This window comes from Canis lupus, chromosome 32 (assembly GCF_011100685.1).
Source record: "Canis lupus familiaris isolate Mischka breed German Shepherd chromosome 32, alternate assembly UU_Cfam_GSD_1.0, whole genome shotgun sequence".
In the NCBI taxonomy this organism is placed as follows: Eukaryota; Metazoa; Chordata; class Mammalia; order Carnivora; family Canidae; genus Canis; species Canis lupus.
This window is the reverse complement of record NC_049253.1, coordinates 12,964,787-12,983,835: the sequence shown is the minus strand read 5'-3', so window position 1 is coordinate 12,983,835 and position 19,049 is coordinate 12,964,787. Positions and strand designations below refer to the sequence as shown.

The 19,049-nt window shown below is 34.5% G+C and overlaps 1 protein-coding gene across 7 annotated transcripts in view; it reads right to left on the bottom strand.

Annotated features, from left to right (window-relative positions):
* TBCK (TBC1 domain containing kinase) overlaps positions 1–19,049 on the bottom strand; it is a 222,984-nt gene that overhangs the window by 65,770 nt on the left and 138,165 nt on the right. For all 7 annotated transcript variants that reach the window (XR_005382727.1, XR_005382726.1, XM_038581969.1 and 4 more), the window contains one exon: positions 6,669–6,844. Coding sequence is in view for 5 of the 7 variants with exons in the window: in XM_038581969.1 (XP_038437897.1) it covers positions 6,669–6,844 (176 nt within the window). In the remaining 2 variants the exon portion in view is untranslated. The remainder of the gene's footprint in view (positions 1–6,668; positions 6,845–19,049) is intronic.

The window sequence follows — 19,049 nt, the reverse complement described above, 5'->3', positions numbered from 1 at the left end:
AGAAGATGTGGTCTATGTATACAATGGAATATTACTCAGCCATTAGAAATGACAAATACCCACCATTTGCTTCAACGTGGATGGAACTGGAGGGTATTATGTGGAGTGAAATAAGTCAATCGGAGAAGGACAAACATTATATGGTCTCATTCATTTGGGGAATATAAATAATAGTGAAAGGGAATAGAAGGGAAGGGAGAAGAAATGGGTAGGAAATATCAGAAAGGGAGACAGAACATGAAGACTCCTAACTCTGGGAAACGAACTAGGGGTGGTGGAAGGGGTGGAGGGCGGGGGGTGTGGGTGAATGGGTGACGGGCACTGAGGGGGGCACTTGACAGGATGAGCACTGGGTGTTATTCTGTATGTTGGCAAATTGAACACCAATAAAAATAAATTTATTATAAAAAAAAAGAAAATCAATTCCAAAATACTTGGTATTTACTCAAAGCAGTTGAAATGCTTTGTCTACACAAAAATTGCCCATGGATTTTAATGAAGCTTTATTTATAATTGCTAAACTTTAGGAGAACTAAGATGTTCTTCAGTAGGTGAATGGTTAAAAAACTGGTACATCCAGACAATGAACCGTTATTCAGCACAAAAAAAATGGAGCTATCAAGACATGTAAAGACACAGAGGAAACTTAAATGCATATTACCAAATGATATGTCAGTCACTGTATGATTCCAATCTATGACATTCTGGAAAAGGAAAAGTTATGGAAATAGTAAAAAGATCTGTGTTCCTAGTGTTTGGGAGAGAGGGCAGAATGAACAGGTGTAACAGTAAATTTTTAGGGAATTGGAACTACCCTATGCTATAATGATGCATACATGTCATTATATATTTGTTCACACCCATATAATGTATACCACCAAGAGTAAATTCTAATGTAAACTATGGACTTTGAATGATAATAATTGTCAATGTAGTTTTATCAGTGGTAACAAATGTACTACTCGGTGGAGGATGTTGATAATGGGGAAGACTATGCATGTGTGGAGGCAGGGAGTATAAGCAAAATTTTGGTGTGAACCTAAAACTGTTCTATAAAATAAAGTCTCTTAAAAACAGAAAATCAGGGGTGCCTGGGTGGCTCAGTGGTTGAGTGTCTTTGGCTCAGGTCATGATCCTGGGGGTTCTGGGATTGAGTCCTGCATCAGGTTCCCTGCAGGGAGGCTGCTTCTCCCTCTGCCTTTGTCTCTGCCTCTCTCTCTGTAGCTCTCATGAATAAATAAGTAAGTCTTAAAAACAAAACAAAACCAGAAAATCAAACAAGTTTGCTAGCTATAAAATGAATCTAAAATAAATAATAATCTTTCTATTATGCCAGTAATAATCAACTAGAAAGCATAAAAGCATAAAAGATATTATGCATAAAACTAATAATATATTTATTTTTTGTTATGGACAATTAATAATTGCTAAATCCGTATGTTCAAATTATTTTCTACCTTCCAACCTACTCCTATGGTCTTCCTTAATCAGTAAATGAAAACACCAAGAAACAAAAACTTTGTTCTAGCCGAGGACAAAAACTTTGGAGTCCTCCTTGATTCTTCTCTCTTTTATACCTCACATTCAGGCAGCAGAAATCTTAGATTTGTTTTCAAATATATTTACTTCTCATCACCTCCAATGTTAGACCCTCGGGTCCTAACCACTGTACTTTCTCCTTGGTCTCTATTTTGCCTTTGTCTTTCTATAGTCTCCTTTCCATGCAGTGGTCAAAATAATCCTTTCATATGTAAGTCAGATCATGTCACCATTCTGCTCAAAATCTTACAACAGCTACTCATCTTATTTGGCATAAAGTCAAAGTCTTAAGGGTTACACAAGATCTTATCCATTGATACCTTTCTAAGTTTGTCACTTTCTATTCTCCTCTTCACTCATTCCATTCTATACATAGTCTCCTTACTTTTGCCCTACAAAGTATGCCACCATCTTTGCACCTGCAAAATGGAACATTTTTCTTCAAGAAATCTATGCAACTTACCCTCTCACTCCCTCCTCTTCTTAAATGTCTTATCAGCTAGACCTTCTTTGAGTCCCTCATATAAAATAACAATGCTTCTTTAATGTTATCCCAACTCCTTCTCTTTGGCATTCTCTATCTTCCTTATTATTCTTTACTTTTTTCAGTGGAACCTATTCCCAAGTAACATATCAAATGTTTATTTTTTCTTGTTGTCTGTAAATCCTCCATAAAATGCAAATTCTATGGAAGCAGGTACTTTTTTTACCCCATGGTTATATCCCCAGCAACTACAAGGGTGTCTGTTTTGGTAATATGTATTCAAACATAATACTGAAAAAATAATGTATTGGTCTTTACGTCATTCACTATATTTTTCTTTATGGTTGAAACATATAAAAAGGAATGAAATAAATTCTAAAGAAAAATGAACTAATACTTGAGTATTCTTCAGATAGGAACATTTCATGTAAATAATGTAGTGTATTTTCTCTTCATTCTTACTATTGTTGGGGATAAAATATCTGATTTAAGAGTACATATAAAAGTTTGTTTTGCATGACAAAGATTTAGCAAATGACTTACCATCATTAGGAATACAAAAAGCAATTTGGGTTTAGTCACATTCAAACTATTAGACCATTTAAACAAAAAAAAATCTCATTTCCTGGAGGGTGTAGGGGTAGGGATTTAAAACCACTTCCTCAAGTTTAAAATAAAAAGCAACTTTTCTTAGTAAAATTTTACTTCATCACAAAATGAAAGTCTCATATTTTCTGAACTGTTAATATTCCTTTCCTTTTATTTTTATCTTTTAGATTTTATTTACTTGAGAGAGAGAGAGAGAGAGAGATATTGAGAGAGAGAGACAAAGATAGTGAGAGACAGCATGAGTGGGGAGAAGAGGGAGAAAGGAGTGACAATGAAGGACTCAATTCCAGGACCCTGGAATCATGACCTAAGCCAAAGACAGACACTTAACTGACTGAGTCACTCAGGTGCCCCCTTTTCTGATCTTGAAAAATCAATGATCTCTCAACCATTTTGTTTCACTCAAGAATTAGAATGCAGAGGACAAACAGCATAGGATATGATTGGGGTCAGTGAGAATGGCAGAATAAAAATCTCATAAAAAGTGCTCCTTCAGAGTGGAAGCAGGTGGCCCAACAGGAGGCCGCTGCAGTCGCCCAGGCAAGACATGATGATGGTGGCTTGGACTAGATAGGGAGGAGTGTTTGGATTTTGTAGGTGGAGCCATTTGGACTTGCCACAGAGCTGGGAGGCAATAGGCTCTTGGATGTTGAGATAGTTCACAGAGTGAAACACAGCAGGTGGTCAGTGCCCCTCAGAGCCATGTTCCTGAGCTTTGATGTGGATGGAACTGGAGGGTATTATGCTGAGTAAGTAAGTCCATCGAAAGATGAATGGATAAAGAAGATGTGGTTTATGTATACAATGGAAATATTACTCAGCCATTAGAAATGACAAATACCCACCATTTGCTTCAACGTGGATGGAACTGTAGGGTATTATGCGGAGTGAAATAAGTCAATCGGAGAAGGACAAACATTATATGGTCTCATTCATTTGGGGAATATAAATAATAGTGAAAGGGAATAGAAGGGAAGGGAGAAGAAATGGGTAGGAAATATCAGAAAGGGAGACAGAACATGAAGACTCCTAACTCTGGGAAACGAACTAGGGGTGGTGGAAGGGGAGGAGGGCAGGGGGTGTGGGTGAATGGGTGACGGGCACTGAGGGGGCCACCTGACTGGATGAGGACTGGGTGTTATTCTGTATGTTGGCAAATTGAACACCAATAAAAAATAAATTTATTATTTAAAAAAATGGGCAAAGGATTTAAATAGACATTTCTCCAAAGAAGACATACAAATGGTTAATACATGAAGAAATGTGAAACATGATTAGGGAAATGCTAATCAAAAGCACAATGACATACCACTTCATACTCACTAAGATGGCTATGATAAAATAGGTATTGGTAGGATGTGGAGAAACTGGAACCTTCATACATTGCTAAGAGTAATGTAATATAGTGCAGGCAGTTGGTAGAACAGTTTTGCAGTTCTTCAAAAAGTTAAACATAGAGTTAGCCTATTACCCAGGATATCTATTAAGTATATATTTAAAAGAAGTGAAAACAAATAATGAAATGCTTACATATGAATGTTTGTAGAAGTATTATTCATAATAGCTAACAAGTAGAAATAAATTGAATGTCCATTAACTGATGAATTGATAAATAAAATGTAGTATATCCACACAATGTAATATTATTCAGCCATAAAAAGAAATGAAGTACTGACACATGTGTAGGCTTTGAAAACATATGTTAAACAAAAGGCCATGTTATTGTATGATTCCATTTTTATGAGATATTTAGAATAGGTAAATCCATAGGGATATAAAGGTTAGTATCTGCAAAAGATTGAGAGAGGTGGGGAGTGACTCAGCATGGATACAGTTTCTTTTGGGATATTGAAAATATTCTGGAATTAGTAGTGATAGTTGCACAACTTTATGAATATTCTAAAATCCACTGAATTTTACACTTGAAAAGGGTGAAATTCATGGTATGCAAATTGTATATAGTTCAAGTCATTAAAAACAAAACAAAAAAAAACCACGTCCTGTGATGTCTTAAAGATCTGGTGTTACTATGTACTAGCTATATAAACTATTAATCTCTTTCTGAGTTTAGTTTCATGCTCCCATTATAAAACAGAGATAATCATACTTCATTATAGGTTCTTAATGAGGATTAAATGATGGGTCTACATTTAAAAACTAGCATTTTTTAAAGGAAACACCAAGTATTTAGATATATTAATTCTCTTATACTTTTATTTTTACTTAATTTTTCCAACTCCCAACTCAGTGTTATCTTACTAATTTTTATAATTACTCAGGTTTCCCTTCATTAAATGCCATTAAAGGTTGCTAAAAACTGCTCATCTGCCAAAGGATAGCTCTCTAGTATGAAGTTAAGAATTAATGCGTTTCTGTTGTGATGATACTTTACAATTTGAAAAAAAGAAAACTATAAATAAGTTTTTATATAGAATCATTAAATTTCAGAGTGTCAAGCTATACTATTATTTTTTAGATTTTATTTATTTATTTGAGACAGAGAGTGCGAATGAGTAGGGGAAGGGGAGGAGGGTGAGGCAAATTCCCTGCTGAGCTGGGAGCCTGACCCAGGGCTCAATCCTAGGACCCCCAAGATCATGACCTGAGCTGAAGGCAGATGCTTATTAATCAACTGAACCACCAGGTGCCCCAATTTCAAGCTATCTTATAGGTCATCTAGAACAATCCTTTGCTGGTAAGTGAATTCCTGTACCAAAATCCATTAGGTGGTAATATCACCTGGAACACTTCCAGTGTTCGAGAATTTATTTCTCCTTGGGTGGCTTCATCTACTTTTGGAAAACTGTAATGCAAATATTTATTTGCTAGTGTAGGTTCTTATTCTAATTTTATCTCTTATGATGTTTGAAATATCTTACCATAATTTTTCATGTAGCTGCTTTCCTCTTTATCATCTATATTTCTGGAAGCAAGGACTGTAATTACTAAAACCACTTTGTATTCAACTACACAGTCATGTTTATCTTTAATAAATACAATTTGATCATGATGGGATAATGTGAAAACAAGGATGCTCTCCTATTTTGGGAACATGAAAAATTACAGAAAGAGCAAAGGGGTGAAAATTGCAAGTTCTTGCAAAAACATTTAGTTCCAAAAATATCTAGCAGCATATTCTATTGTTTAACATACATGAAAGAAAATTTGAAAATGTTTTATCATTAAAATGTTCCTTTTTACAATTAGAGCCTATCCTATTAAAGTTATTAGGGTATCTAAAAAGTTCTCTATATATGTTAATTGAAATTCAACTTCATGGAAATAATTAAGATATTGTGGTAATATTGGAATGTTTGAAATATATGAATTATTATAACTGAAACCTTAGTCAACCATATTTGTAAAGCCAAATAAGAACAATAATGTTGAAAAACCTGACAAGTTTTTAAAAATGCAATTTTTTTTTGTCAATCAGTGCTCAGTAAGTATACATTCTTATTCTTATATACTAAGACCTCTGTCTCCATTCATTTATTTATTTATTGTGGGGGCGGGGCGGAGAGAGCAAGTGCAGGAGCAGGAAGAAGGGCAAAGGGAAAAGCAGATTCCCCTTCTCCCCAGCAGTCCTAAGTGGGGCTCAATCCCACAACCTACAAATCATGACCTGAGCTGAAGGCAGACACATAACTGACTGACCCACCCAGGCGCCCCTGTCTTTCTCTATTTTTATAATTCTTCCTTTGCTTCTGTAATTCTTTTAGTATAGAATAAGCTGAGATACTGTGATTACATAGACAAAATGTGAAACTTGCTACCTGAGGGAATATATCTTAACTGTAATAATATAATATAATCTCAATATATATAATCTTAACTGTATAATATAATCTTAACTGTAAAACTAAATGGACAGACATCAAGGTTTTCTGAAAGCTGCATAAATACAATCATATTAGAAAATAGCTATGTTAAGAGGACATAAGTGATAATATTATTATGAACAATAATCATGCTACACTACATTTTTAACATCCATCTTCCTTCAGAATTTGTAACTTAATCTGCACATACATACCAAATCTGTTTTTGGAGGATCTGGACACTCAGTGGAGAAAAAAGGTGTCGAACTTCTGATACCATTGCTATCAGAAGTTGGCTTTGGAGGTTGAGCATGCTGTCTGTAAGTAGCACTTTTAGGAGTCCAACAGAACAGGTTGATTGATTCTCGCACACAGCGTTCAATGTCGATTTCTAGATAGAAATTTTTTTTAAAAAAGCAAACATTTAGAGTTTGAATTGCTATGTTCATGTAAAAATCACACTCTTTCCTAAATGCATATATCCAATATGGCTAAGATGATAACCTAGTTAGAAAAGATGTCAGTGAAAATATAATGTAGATATGAATCAGCATATATGGACTACTATGGTGAGACTGATTTACTCTGATAATATTTTCACTTTTTCAAAGTAAAACAGAGGCTGGGGAGGGGAAGGCTAGAGTTTGGGAGTGGGCAGGTAAAAGATTCAGCTCACTATGACTTCTAATAAAGTATACTAAAAGTTTTATTTTCACCTATTAAAGGAGATATAAAATAAGCAGAGCAAAATTTATTAAAATATCAACTCTCAATTTTTATTTATTTTTATTTTTTATTTAAATTCAATTAGCCAACATTTAGTACATCATTAGTTTCAGATGTAGAGTTCGATAATTCATCGGTTGCATACAAAACCCAGTGCTCATCACATACACGCCCTCTTTAATGCCCATCCCCTAATTACTCCATCCACATCCTCTCCAGCAACCCTGTTTGTTTCCTATAGTTAAGATTCTCTCATAGTTTGTCTCCCTCTCTGATTACTTCTCATTTAATTCTCAATTTTTAAAAAAGATTTTATTTATTTATTCATGAGAGACACAGAGAGAGAGGCAGAGACATAGACAGAGGGAGAAGCAGTTTTCCAGCAGAAAGCCTGCTGGGCAACTTGATCCCAGGACGCTGGGATCATGACCTGAAGAGAAAGGCAGATGCTCAACCTCTGAGCCACCCAGGTGCTCCTCAATTTTCAATTTTTATTTTTTATTTATTTTTATTTTTATTTTTTAATTTTCAATTTTTAAAATAATTTCCTGAGTTAAATGAAGAAAGGTGTAAGTGAAGTTTCACATATAGAAAAATTACATGCACTTGGTTAAAATGGTTAAAAAAAAATTTTCAAAGATTTCCTTTTCTTTCTCAGATTTGAAATTTATGCATCTTTGATACAGAGCTAATATATATAGGAAGGTTATTACACTTTCACATTATTGTTTGTGTGTTTTGATGATACTGTAGCTCTTCAGGAGGTAAATATTCCTGATGGAGATAAGCTGTTCCTATATGGAAAAAGTGGACAGATCCCAGAAAGGCAGTAGAAATTCAAGAAGTTGACTAGGATGAAGGAGTTTAGTGTGGACTAGCTTTTCCCTACCTATATTCCTAACACTAGTAAATGGCAGATATTCTCATTTTCTTTGCAAAGGTCCAAGTGTGTCAGTTCAGGTAAACAATGGAAAAAATACTTCATATTTTAAATTACAAAGGGATGAGTTCCCTATTTCTCTTTTGAAACAAGGAACTTATATATAAGGAAAAAAAGATATATGCATTTAAGTCAATTCTGTGGATGCTGCATTCATGATTACCTACTTTTATGAGGAGGAAAACACTCGGAAAAGATAAATGAACACTTATTGAGCATCTATTATATGAGAGGCATTTTATACTTTTGCTTAAAACATATAATTCTTAAAATGAGTTTTGTATTTTTTTTTAACGATTTTGTTTATTTATTTATGAGAGAAAGAGAGAGAGAGGCAGAGACATAGGCAGAGAGAGAAGCAGGCTCCATGCAGGGAGCCCAATGTGAGACTTGATCCCAGGACTCCAGGATCACACCCTGGGCCAAAGGCAGGTGCTCAACCGCTGAGCCATCCAGGCATTCCACAATGATTCTTCTAGACAGATATTGTAATCCTCCTCATTTCTGTTGAAGATGAAGAAACTAAAACATAAGGAAGCTACATGATTTAATATGGTAAATGCATTATTTTGAATAGAATGTCTGAGGTTTCTAAAGGGTTATAAGGCATCTTTTATTTCTCAATTCATTTAGATTTGGTGTACGGCCAGGAGGCCCAGAAAGACCAGTTACTCAATTAAGCATTCCTTTATCTGTTATTAGTGATGTTTGCCAGCTTCACAGTTGGTCACTTCCATGGCTACACAAAGAGGTCAGATTTCATCACCCTCTTCCTAACACAAAATACATAATAAAAAAACCTCAAACAGTTAAACATGTTTTGAGACATGAGTCTTTTTATTTGAGCAATGGTAAATATAGTGAAATGTATTTTAAAGAAGCTCTGTAACATTATCAACCTGATACTTCACAAAGAGAAGCACACAGACACCAATCAGAAGAAAAATCAAAGTTCAAGATAGGTTCTCTACTCCACTTAAGAAAGAGATACGCTCAATTCATTTTAGAAAAATTCCAGTTAATATGGTTAAGATAAAAATTTCAAGCTAAAGAGAAAAAACCCTGTAATTTTTTTAAAAAGTTGATCCATTTAACACTGTTAATCTCCAAAGAATTTCAGACATAGGTTTTACATCTACAGTGCTCAAATCAGTCTGACACATCTGTCACCCTGTAAAAGCTTGAATTCAAGTCAATGATCCAGATCAGAGGTTGTAGTTCAGTCATTAAATCACTAGCAATGGAAAAGTCAGTGGTATCTACTTCCAAAACACCCTACCAATACCATAAAAGGTTTATATTGAATCTTGAGAATTTACTGGCATCCACCCCAATTCCACCCTGATTATTAGTACTGGCAGATATCCTATTCTCCATTCACTTGACCCATGTCTCCTTTCCGTCTCAAAATCCTTCCAAAGTCCTTTATCATAACCAAAATATTATGCAAACTGTACTCTGCAAAACTGTACATCAAAATATGCAATTATTCTTAATAAGTAATCTCTTATCCTAGGGTACTACTGTTTTTTACTTTACATTATAATTCTGATTAATGCATTGTGAATGAAGCATGTACCCTGGATTATGGTTTCCTAGGTTTGATTCCAGGCTCCATGAAGAACTTTGTGACTCTGAAAGAGCTTCTCTAAATCCTGTTTTCTTTATCCTCATCCATTACTATCATATCTCTCAGAAAGACTAAACTATTTCCAAAATAATAAAACACATCTCATATTTCATTTGGGCCAGAATAGGTGGAAAATACATCTCTCCTGAAGATTTCTGTTCTTTTGCTCTAATAGCTATGAACTGCTTCCAAGACCTAGTTAACAGCTGTTGTCCCGGCACTTCTCTTTACTATCATCTAATTCCCTCCGGCTCTCCCCTATATTTGATCCCTAATTTCAGAGACAAGATATTATTTACTCTTTCTTGATTTGCTCCATCATTTTGGTGGAATGCATTTTCCAGCAGCTTCTATGAAAGGGTGCATAAGAGACAAATTATTCTGAAATCTTCTATATCTTTTAATATATTTATTCTGCCCTTGACTGATAGTTGGAGTAGGCATGGCATTCTAGCGTTTAATTTTTTCCCTTCAGAGTTATGCAAAATAGTGCTCCCTTGTCTTCTGAGAAGTCTGATATGATTCTGAATGGAAATTATTTGTATGTGATTTTCCCCTTTTCTGTAAGCTTTTAGGATCTCTGGTGCTTTGAAATTTCATAATAATATATGTAAATATGTATCATTTCATTATGCTAGGTACTTAATGGTCCTTTTGTAATCTTTCACTTAACAGAGAAAGTTCTTGTTTAATATCTGCAATAATTGTTTTTTCCTTTTCATTTAAAAAAATCTTGAACATCCTGAGTTAGTTTTCTACTAATTTTGCCTTTTCTTCTTACTTTCCATTTGTATTTTTGTTTTATTCTCTGAGAGATTTCCTAAACTTTATCAACTAACTCTTTTTTTTAGAAAGCTCACTGCATTTCCACATCATTTTTAATTTCCAGTAAATCTTTTTTGTTCTTTGTTACTTAAATCTGATTTGTCATAGTTGCCGTATCTTCTCATAATTACCTTTCTGAGGATATTCCTTTTTTCCATTTGTACCGGTCTGTGTTTTTTAGTTGGAGGTTTTCTTTAGAGGTTTGATGATCGAGGACTCTACATATTTTAAAGCATAGCACTAAAAACTCAGATTGGAAGTTCTGTATATGTGGGCAGGTATTGGTGACTGGTAGATCCACTATTGGCTAGCTTGGAGACACAGTCATTTGTTAGAAGAGGCCTAAGTAAAATATTTCTCCTGGGGACATTTTACCTCTCCAGGGAGTAAGTCTCTAATCTGGCTAACCCCAATTTCAGTAAGTGCCAGTTAGCAAATCTTGGATGCGTTTCACACGGTCCTCCTTCACATTTTGTAATTTTTCATTTCCCTGAATCTTTTGAGCCCCTCCTCATCCCTAGTCCCCATATATCCTCATTTTCTCTTTAAAATGGCCAGTCACCTCTGTACAAATTGTTTAGTTCATGCTGAACTTTTTTTCTAATATCTGTTTTTGTTTTTTAAGATTTATTTATTCATGAGAGACACACAGAGAGAGGCAGAGACATAGGCAGAGGGAGAAGAAGGCTCCCTGTGGGGAGCCCCATGTGGAACTTGATCCCAAGACCCCGGATCATGACCTGAGCCGAAGGCAGATGCTCAACTACTGAGCCACCCAGGTGCCCCTGAACTCTCCTCTATTTTAACAGTATATCACTGATAAAATCTGTCTTTACTACTTTAACTAGTATCTGGCTTTGTTTATGTTAACAGCATAGTAAAGTTATTGCTCTAGAAATACTCCCGTCACCCACCATACAGGAGCAGAGGTTGTAAAGCAATATGATGTATCCCAGCACCAGAAGTTTATGGATAGAAGAAACAGTTGAAATAAACACAGCCAAAAATCAGACTTAAAAATTCTTCCAAACTTTAAACACATAATACTGTTAAGCAGAGGGGATCCCTGGGTGGCGCAGCGGTTTAGCGCCTGCCTTTGGCCCACGGCGCGATCCTGGAGACCCGGGATCGAATCCCACGTCGGGCTCCCGGTGCATGGAGCCTGCTTTTCCCTCTGCCTATGTCTCTGCCTCTCTCTCTCTCTCTCTCTCTGTGATTATCATAAATAAATAAAAATTAAAAAAAATACTGTTAAGCAGAGAATCTGGCATCTCAACGATGCCTGATCAAAAGAGAAATACTCTCCTTCTAGTAATATACTTGATAATGTTACATATACAGTTATAAGTGCATCATTAACTTTTTTCTTTTTTGATAGGCATTTCACAAAATAACATTTCTCTTTTTATAAGAAAGAAACCTGTAGCATCACAACAGAGGGTATTACCTGTGTTAAGTCATGTTTTATGCATTCTCACTATCCATAATAAAAAACAAGTTTCAACCAACACTGCCAGTGGACACACTGATTATCTATTTTTTTTGTATAGAAACTATGTACAATTATTGTCAGAAGAGATCATCAATTAATATGAAGCAAAAAGGAAGGAAAAATATAGAGGCATCTGACATTAATAATTAAAATGTTATTTTTCTGTTTTGTAATTTGTTATGATCTCTTTACTCATTCTTGGTGTTCTTCTAGTGGTCTAATTTTGTAATGTAATTTAATCTTCTTAGAGAGGGCCACTTCTCTACATTGCTTAGGCTTCAGGTCCATATACTCTAAATCTTCCTCCTATCTTCCAGTGTTCTCCTAGGTGGCAGAAGAGTAGACACTTGGCTAGCAAGATGGGTGCAAAGATCTACAGGAATGGGAGAATGAAACTACTCCTTATGCATACATTGAATTAACTCTTCTCATTTTTTTGTTTTGTTTTGTTTTGTTTTCCGTCTCATTTTCATTCCACTTCCAATTCCTGAGGCTTTTTGGTGCTCTGCATCAAGAATTGGCTTGCTTCTGGCTAGTATTCTCCTTTACAGGAAGGTTTCAGTTGTCTTTACTTTTTATTAAGTGAGTTATTATTTATGTAATTGTGTTCTATCTTCTAAATTTTTGTTGATGTTTCTTGTTTACTCATACTTTTCTTACATTCTCTTTGTTCTTAGGATTATATTTTTTCATTCCCTTAGTGTTTGTCTTTAAGTGAGTTATTATTTATGTAATTGTGTTCTATCTTCTAAATTTTTGTTGATGTTTCTTGTTTACTCATACTTTTCTTACATTCTCTTTGTTCTTAGGATTATATTTTTTTCATTCCCTTAGTGTTTGTCTTTAATGATGTTTCAGAAGGGAGTAGGGATAGACGTGTACATTTTGTCATTCTTAATTGAAAAGGTTTCAAACTTTGAAGGTTCTGGTTTAAAAGGGGTGGGAATGAATTTAGGATATGAGTATGAAGCCTTGCTCCATGGTCTAGCTCTTGGTCTAGTGGCATTTAAGGTATTTACTTAGAAAGTGATATAATAATAATGGCATACTGGAAAGAGCATTAACCTGGGAGGCAGTATGATCTGGGTTTAAATTTCAATTCAGTTACTTACAAGTTGTATAGCTCTGGCCAAACCCATTTTTCTGCCTCTTTTTTTCTCAATAATAAAATAGGGATAAAAATACTTAATTCTTGGGAGCATTGTGAAGTACAAATAATATTATTTCAGCACATGGTAGGAACTCAGAGATATTACACACTTCCAGATAGAATGCATGAAAAATTTTGGCACTTCACCTGAAATTTTAAAAAGCATTAGCCTTATATTCCAGTTAGTCTGCCTTCTTGTTTTAAACTCAGTTAAGGATCCCTGGGTGGCTCAGCAGTTTAGCGCCTGCCTTTGGCCCAGGGCGCGATCCCGGAGTCCCGAGATCAAGTCCCATGTCAGGCTCCCGGCATGGAGCCCGCTTCTCCTTCTGCCTGTGTCTCTGCCTCTCTCTCCTCTATGACTATCATGAATAAATAATAAAAAAATCTTAAAAAAAATAAACTCAGTTAAAATTTTGCACTTGGTAGATTTTTATTTAGAAAGAGATTGCCTTTTATTTATTTTTATTTTTATTTATTTTTTTTTTTTTAAAGAGAGACAGAAGGCTCTCTTTTTTTAAAATTTTTATTTATTTATGATAGTCACACACACACACAGAGAGAGAGAGGCAGAGACACAGGCAGAGGGAGAAGCAGGCTCCATGCACTGGGAGCCCGACATGGGACTCGATCCCGAGTCTCCAGGATCCCGCCCTGGGCCAAAGGCAGGCGCTAAACCGCTGCGCCACCCAGGGATCCCCGAGATTGCCTTTTAAAAAATATTTTTTACCTTTCAAAATTCCAAAACTTGAGAGGTTATTTAGTGATGAAAAGTAATGGGCTATCAAGCTATATGCAGACACGGAGGAAAAAGTTGAAAAGCCAACATACTTTATGATTCCAATTATATGACATTCTGGAAAAGGCAAAGCTATAAAAACAGTAAAAAAAAAAAAAAAAATCACTGATTGCCAGGGTAGAGTGGGGTGGGGAGACTGAGAAGGAATTTATAGTTGCAGCATAGCAGATATTTAGGGTGGTAAAACTGTTTTGTAGAATACTGTAGTGGTAAATACATGACATTATTCATTATTCACTTGTCAAAACCCACAGAACTGCTCAAAACAAAGAGCGAACCCTAATGTATACTTATTTTTTTTTTTTAAGATTTTTAAAACATTTATTTATTAGACACAGAGAGAGAGGGAGAGAGACAGAGGAAGAAGCAGGCTCCAGGCCGAAGGCGGCGCTGAACCGCTAAGCCACCGGGGCTGCCCCTAAGCCACTGGGGCTGCCCTAATGTAAACTTAGTTAATAGACCTTAGTTAATAATAATGTATCAATACTGACTGAACAATTGTATCAGATGTGACACATTAAGGCAAGATGTCAAATATGGTAAGTTACACACAGAGGAATGGAGAAATATGGGAACTCTGTACTATCTGTTCAAATTTTTTTGTAAACTTAAAATTGTCCCCTCGAATAAAGTCTATTTTTTTTTCAAATAAAGTCTATTAATTAAAAAACTAAAGACCAGTGACAGAAGTGACATCAGTAAAAACAGCAGAGTAGATAACTCCAAGGGGACTTCTAAGTGGAGTTTTTATTTTAGCCTTTTTTTTTTTTTTTTCTTTAAAGAACTAATGAGGTATCTGGTGGCTCAGTTGGTTAGGCCTCTTGATTCTTGGTTTCGGCTCGGGTCATAATCTCATGGGTCGTGGGATCCAGCTCTTGGTCTCCACGCTCAACACAGATTCTGCTTGAAGATTTTCTCCCTCAGCCCTTCCCCCCACTCACCTGCTCACATGCATGCCCTCTCTCAAATAAATACATCTCAAAAAAAATTTTTCTTTAAAAATAAAGAACTAATGAAGGACGTTAAAAATGTGTAATCAAATCATCCCTGTAATTATATTTATTTCCTGACTAGGGTAACAAATTATAACTTTTTATCCACATGCAAAATACATTCCACACCAAAGAACATTATCATTAAGAAAAATCTCCTTGTGTATTACTGGACATAAAGCAGAAACTGGATTTGCAAGAGTTAAAATATTAATAACTTTTTCCTAATCCTGTAATTATAATGACAAGAGGGGCCATTGAAACTATTGTGGAATATCTTGATTTAGATAGGACATTTAACATATTGGTCAATTTGAATCATTTCATTTCCCACTCTGAAATTTTCATTTGTAGTTAACAACAGTATGGTTATTATTTCATCCCAATCTGTGTTTGAGATAATATGCTCACAATTATCTCTTCGAGGTAGCTAGAAAATTAGGTAGCAAGGAGAACTGCTAAGGATAGGAAATAAATAATATTGTATATTCAAACTACTACTATAAAACATGGCTTGCTTAAGTAAGAGCAGACAAATTGTAGAGACTATGCTTTGTATTTAAAATGAATTAAAAATTTTATGAAACTGGGGATCCCTGAGTGGCGCAGCGGTTTGGTGCCTGCCTTTGGCCCAGGGCGCGATCCTGGAGACCCGGGATCGAATCCCACGTCGGGCTCCCGGTGCATGGAGCCTGCTTCTCCCTCCTCCTGTGTCTCTGCCTCTCTCTCTCTCTCACTCTCTGTGTGACTATCATAAATAAATAAAATTAAAAAAAAAATTTTATGAAACTGAGTTTTTATTTGCTGTTCACTGAGAAAGGAAAATATATGGAAAAAAAAAATGAATGGCCAATAATTCCCTAACATCAGGTTTTTATCTAACACCATGCTTTGTCATTACAGTAGTTAAAAATGAGATTCCTAGAAAGATAGAACTAAACTTCTGAAGATACTAGATTGAATCGTTTGAAATTGCTGATCTGGAAACTTACTTTGTAAACAAATAACATGTTCCCCCATATAGTAAAAAGTATTAAATTTGGACTCCAAATACCAGTTACCAACTTATATAATAATGAGTATTTCATAAAATCACTGTGCCTCAGTTATTTCAAGAGCAAAATGGAGATAATAAGAAAATCCACTTAACATAGTTGTGATATTTATACAAGATTAAACATTTTAAAAAGCTTTGTAAACCCTAAGTGATTGATGGCTATTATAGAGGTTATTTACATTGCCCAAATTTTCTATTTACAATGTAGCTGTAGAAATGAAGCTTACTATAGGAGAATTAAAAATGTACAAAATTAGTTTTTTTTAAAAGATTTCATTTATTTATTCATGAGAGACATGGGCAGAGGGAGAAGCAGGCTCCATGCAAGGAGCCCGATGTCGGACTCAATCCCAGGACTCCAGGATCACGCCCTGGGCCGAAGGCAGGCGCTATACCACCAAGCCACTCAGGGATCCCCTAAAATTAGGTTTTGATTTACATAATGTTCCTCTGTGCCACTGTGTCCATAAAGGCCACCTTGCTGTTTAATTAAATTGAACTAAAAGTGAATTCTTACAATGCTGAAAGTATGGTATTGAGTGGTGAGGCATCAGGAGGATAATTGCTGAGTGTTGGAGAGGTGGCCCACTCACAGTGACAGTTCCCACTGAACACTTTGGGTATTCATTCACTCAAGGACATAGACATGCCACATTCTCTTGGACTAAATAAAAAATTAAGAGACCTACCTTAATAAATAAAAAAATTAATATGAACCAAACAACCCATCAGCTATTTAACTGTCTAGCAAAACAAATCTTAAAACCCTTTAAAGGAAGTTGATAAAATCAAGATTCCTTTTAATGCATCTTTATCAATATCCACCTGTATAATCAACAAAGCTACGTATGTAAAGCAGAAAAATGTGACTTATAATCAAGAGAAAGATAAGTTCATACAAATAGACCTATAAGATGATCCAGAACTAGAATTATTAGACAATACTTTAATTACTATAAATATGTTCAATGACTTAAAGGAAAATATTGTCAAGTCAATGGCCAGAGAAATGCAAACAATAAAAAAGTTGAAACACTAGAACAGAAAAATACATTGTTTGAAGTGGAAATTTGCTGAAAGGTCTTAAAAGCAAGATAAAAATAAAATACTAGGGATGTCTAGGTAGTTCAGCAGTTGAATGTCTGCCTTTGGCTCAGGGCGTGATTCTAGAGTCCCAGGATCAAGTCCCACATCAGACTCCCTGCACAGAGCCTGCTTCTTCCTCTGCCTATGTCTCTGCCTCTCTCTCTCTCTCTCTCTCTCTGTGTCTCTATGAATAAATAAATAATATATATGTATATATATATATATATATATATATATATACACACATATATATATAAACCTATATTGGGGCATAACAGAGTCAATCCACTGAAAAACAAAAATAAAGAGGAAACATGAATCTACAAGAAGGAATGAAGGGCACTGATAATGGAAAAATATGGTGGAAAATACAAAATAATGATCTTTTAGCTTCTCTTAATATCTTTAAAAAGTAACTATTTAAAATCAGAATAATGACAGTTTATTGTGAAGTTTATCATAAATATAGATGTAAAACATATTAAAACAATGCCAGAAAATATGGAAAGTAAATGGAATCATACTTTTACAAAATTTTTACATTTTCTATAAAACTATAAAATGTTAGCTCAGTGAAAAATAGGTAGGTCAAGAAAACAGACCATAGTCCCTAGAGCAAGAACCAAAAACAATTCAAAAGGCAAAATAAAAAGTCAACAAAAATATTAAGATGAAATGTTAAAATTATTTAATTAACATAAAGAAGTCAGAAAAGAAGGAGGAGAAATACAGCAAATGGAACAATTAGAAATATGCCTAAACCATATTAAAGACAAGTGAACTAAACATTCTATTTAAAAGGGAGTATCAGAGTGGATAAACACAGCAAAAAATAATTATATGCCTCAATTAAATGTCTAGAAAACTATATGTCTGAGAGTAATACATTTAAAGTAATAGAATATAAATATATATTTTAAATATTTCTAAATTTAATACTTAAAGTCACAGATGGGTTGAAAATAAAATACAGAAAAAATACTATAAGAACAAAGCATGAGAAAGTTCATGTGATTACATTCATATTACACAAAACAGAATCTAAGAAGTATTACTGAGATAAAGAGGCACATTTCATAATGATAAAAAGTTCCTCCATCAAGGTGACATAACAACCCTAAGTGTATATGCATTTCATAAAAAGCTTTAAAATATAAAAGCAAAAACTGACAGAATTAAGGCTAAAATAGATAAATCTGTAATAATAGCTAGAGTTTAATATTTCTCTCCAATAATTCACAGAACAAAGAGAGGAAAAGCCTACTTAGGATAAAGAAGACCCAAATATCATTGCTGACTTACTTGAAACTTATAAAGCATCTCACTCAAAAAATTTAAATAAACATTATTTTAATATGCACATGAAACATTTAACAAGATAGGTAACAAGTGTCACATAAATTAAGTTTCAACAAGTTTTTAAAATTGAAATATTGACGAAAAAATATTTTTTTACCAAAATAAGTTAAAGGGAAATCAATAATTATTCTTAAAGCAATAATGAAAAGACAGTATAACAAAATTTGTTGTATGCAGCAAAGGAAGTGTTTAGGGGCAGTCATATTAGAAAGTATGAAAGTTATAAAATCAGTATTCTGTTTGGTCTCTAAGTAGTAAGAAAAGAGGGCACATTAAATTCAAAGAATACAGATGAAAGAAGAGTTAAGACAAAAAACCCCAGAAAAACAATAATAAACGTTACATTAACAAGGAAAATATTAATGAAATTGATGAACTTTAGCAGAATGACCAAGATAAAGAGCAAATTATTAGTATAAGAATGAAAGGAAATATTACTACAGATACCTCAGACAGTAAAACAATAGCAATACAGTATTATGAACAATTAAATACCAGTAAATTTGAAAGCAGATAAAATAAACTCCTTGGAAAAGCACAGTT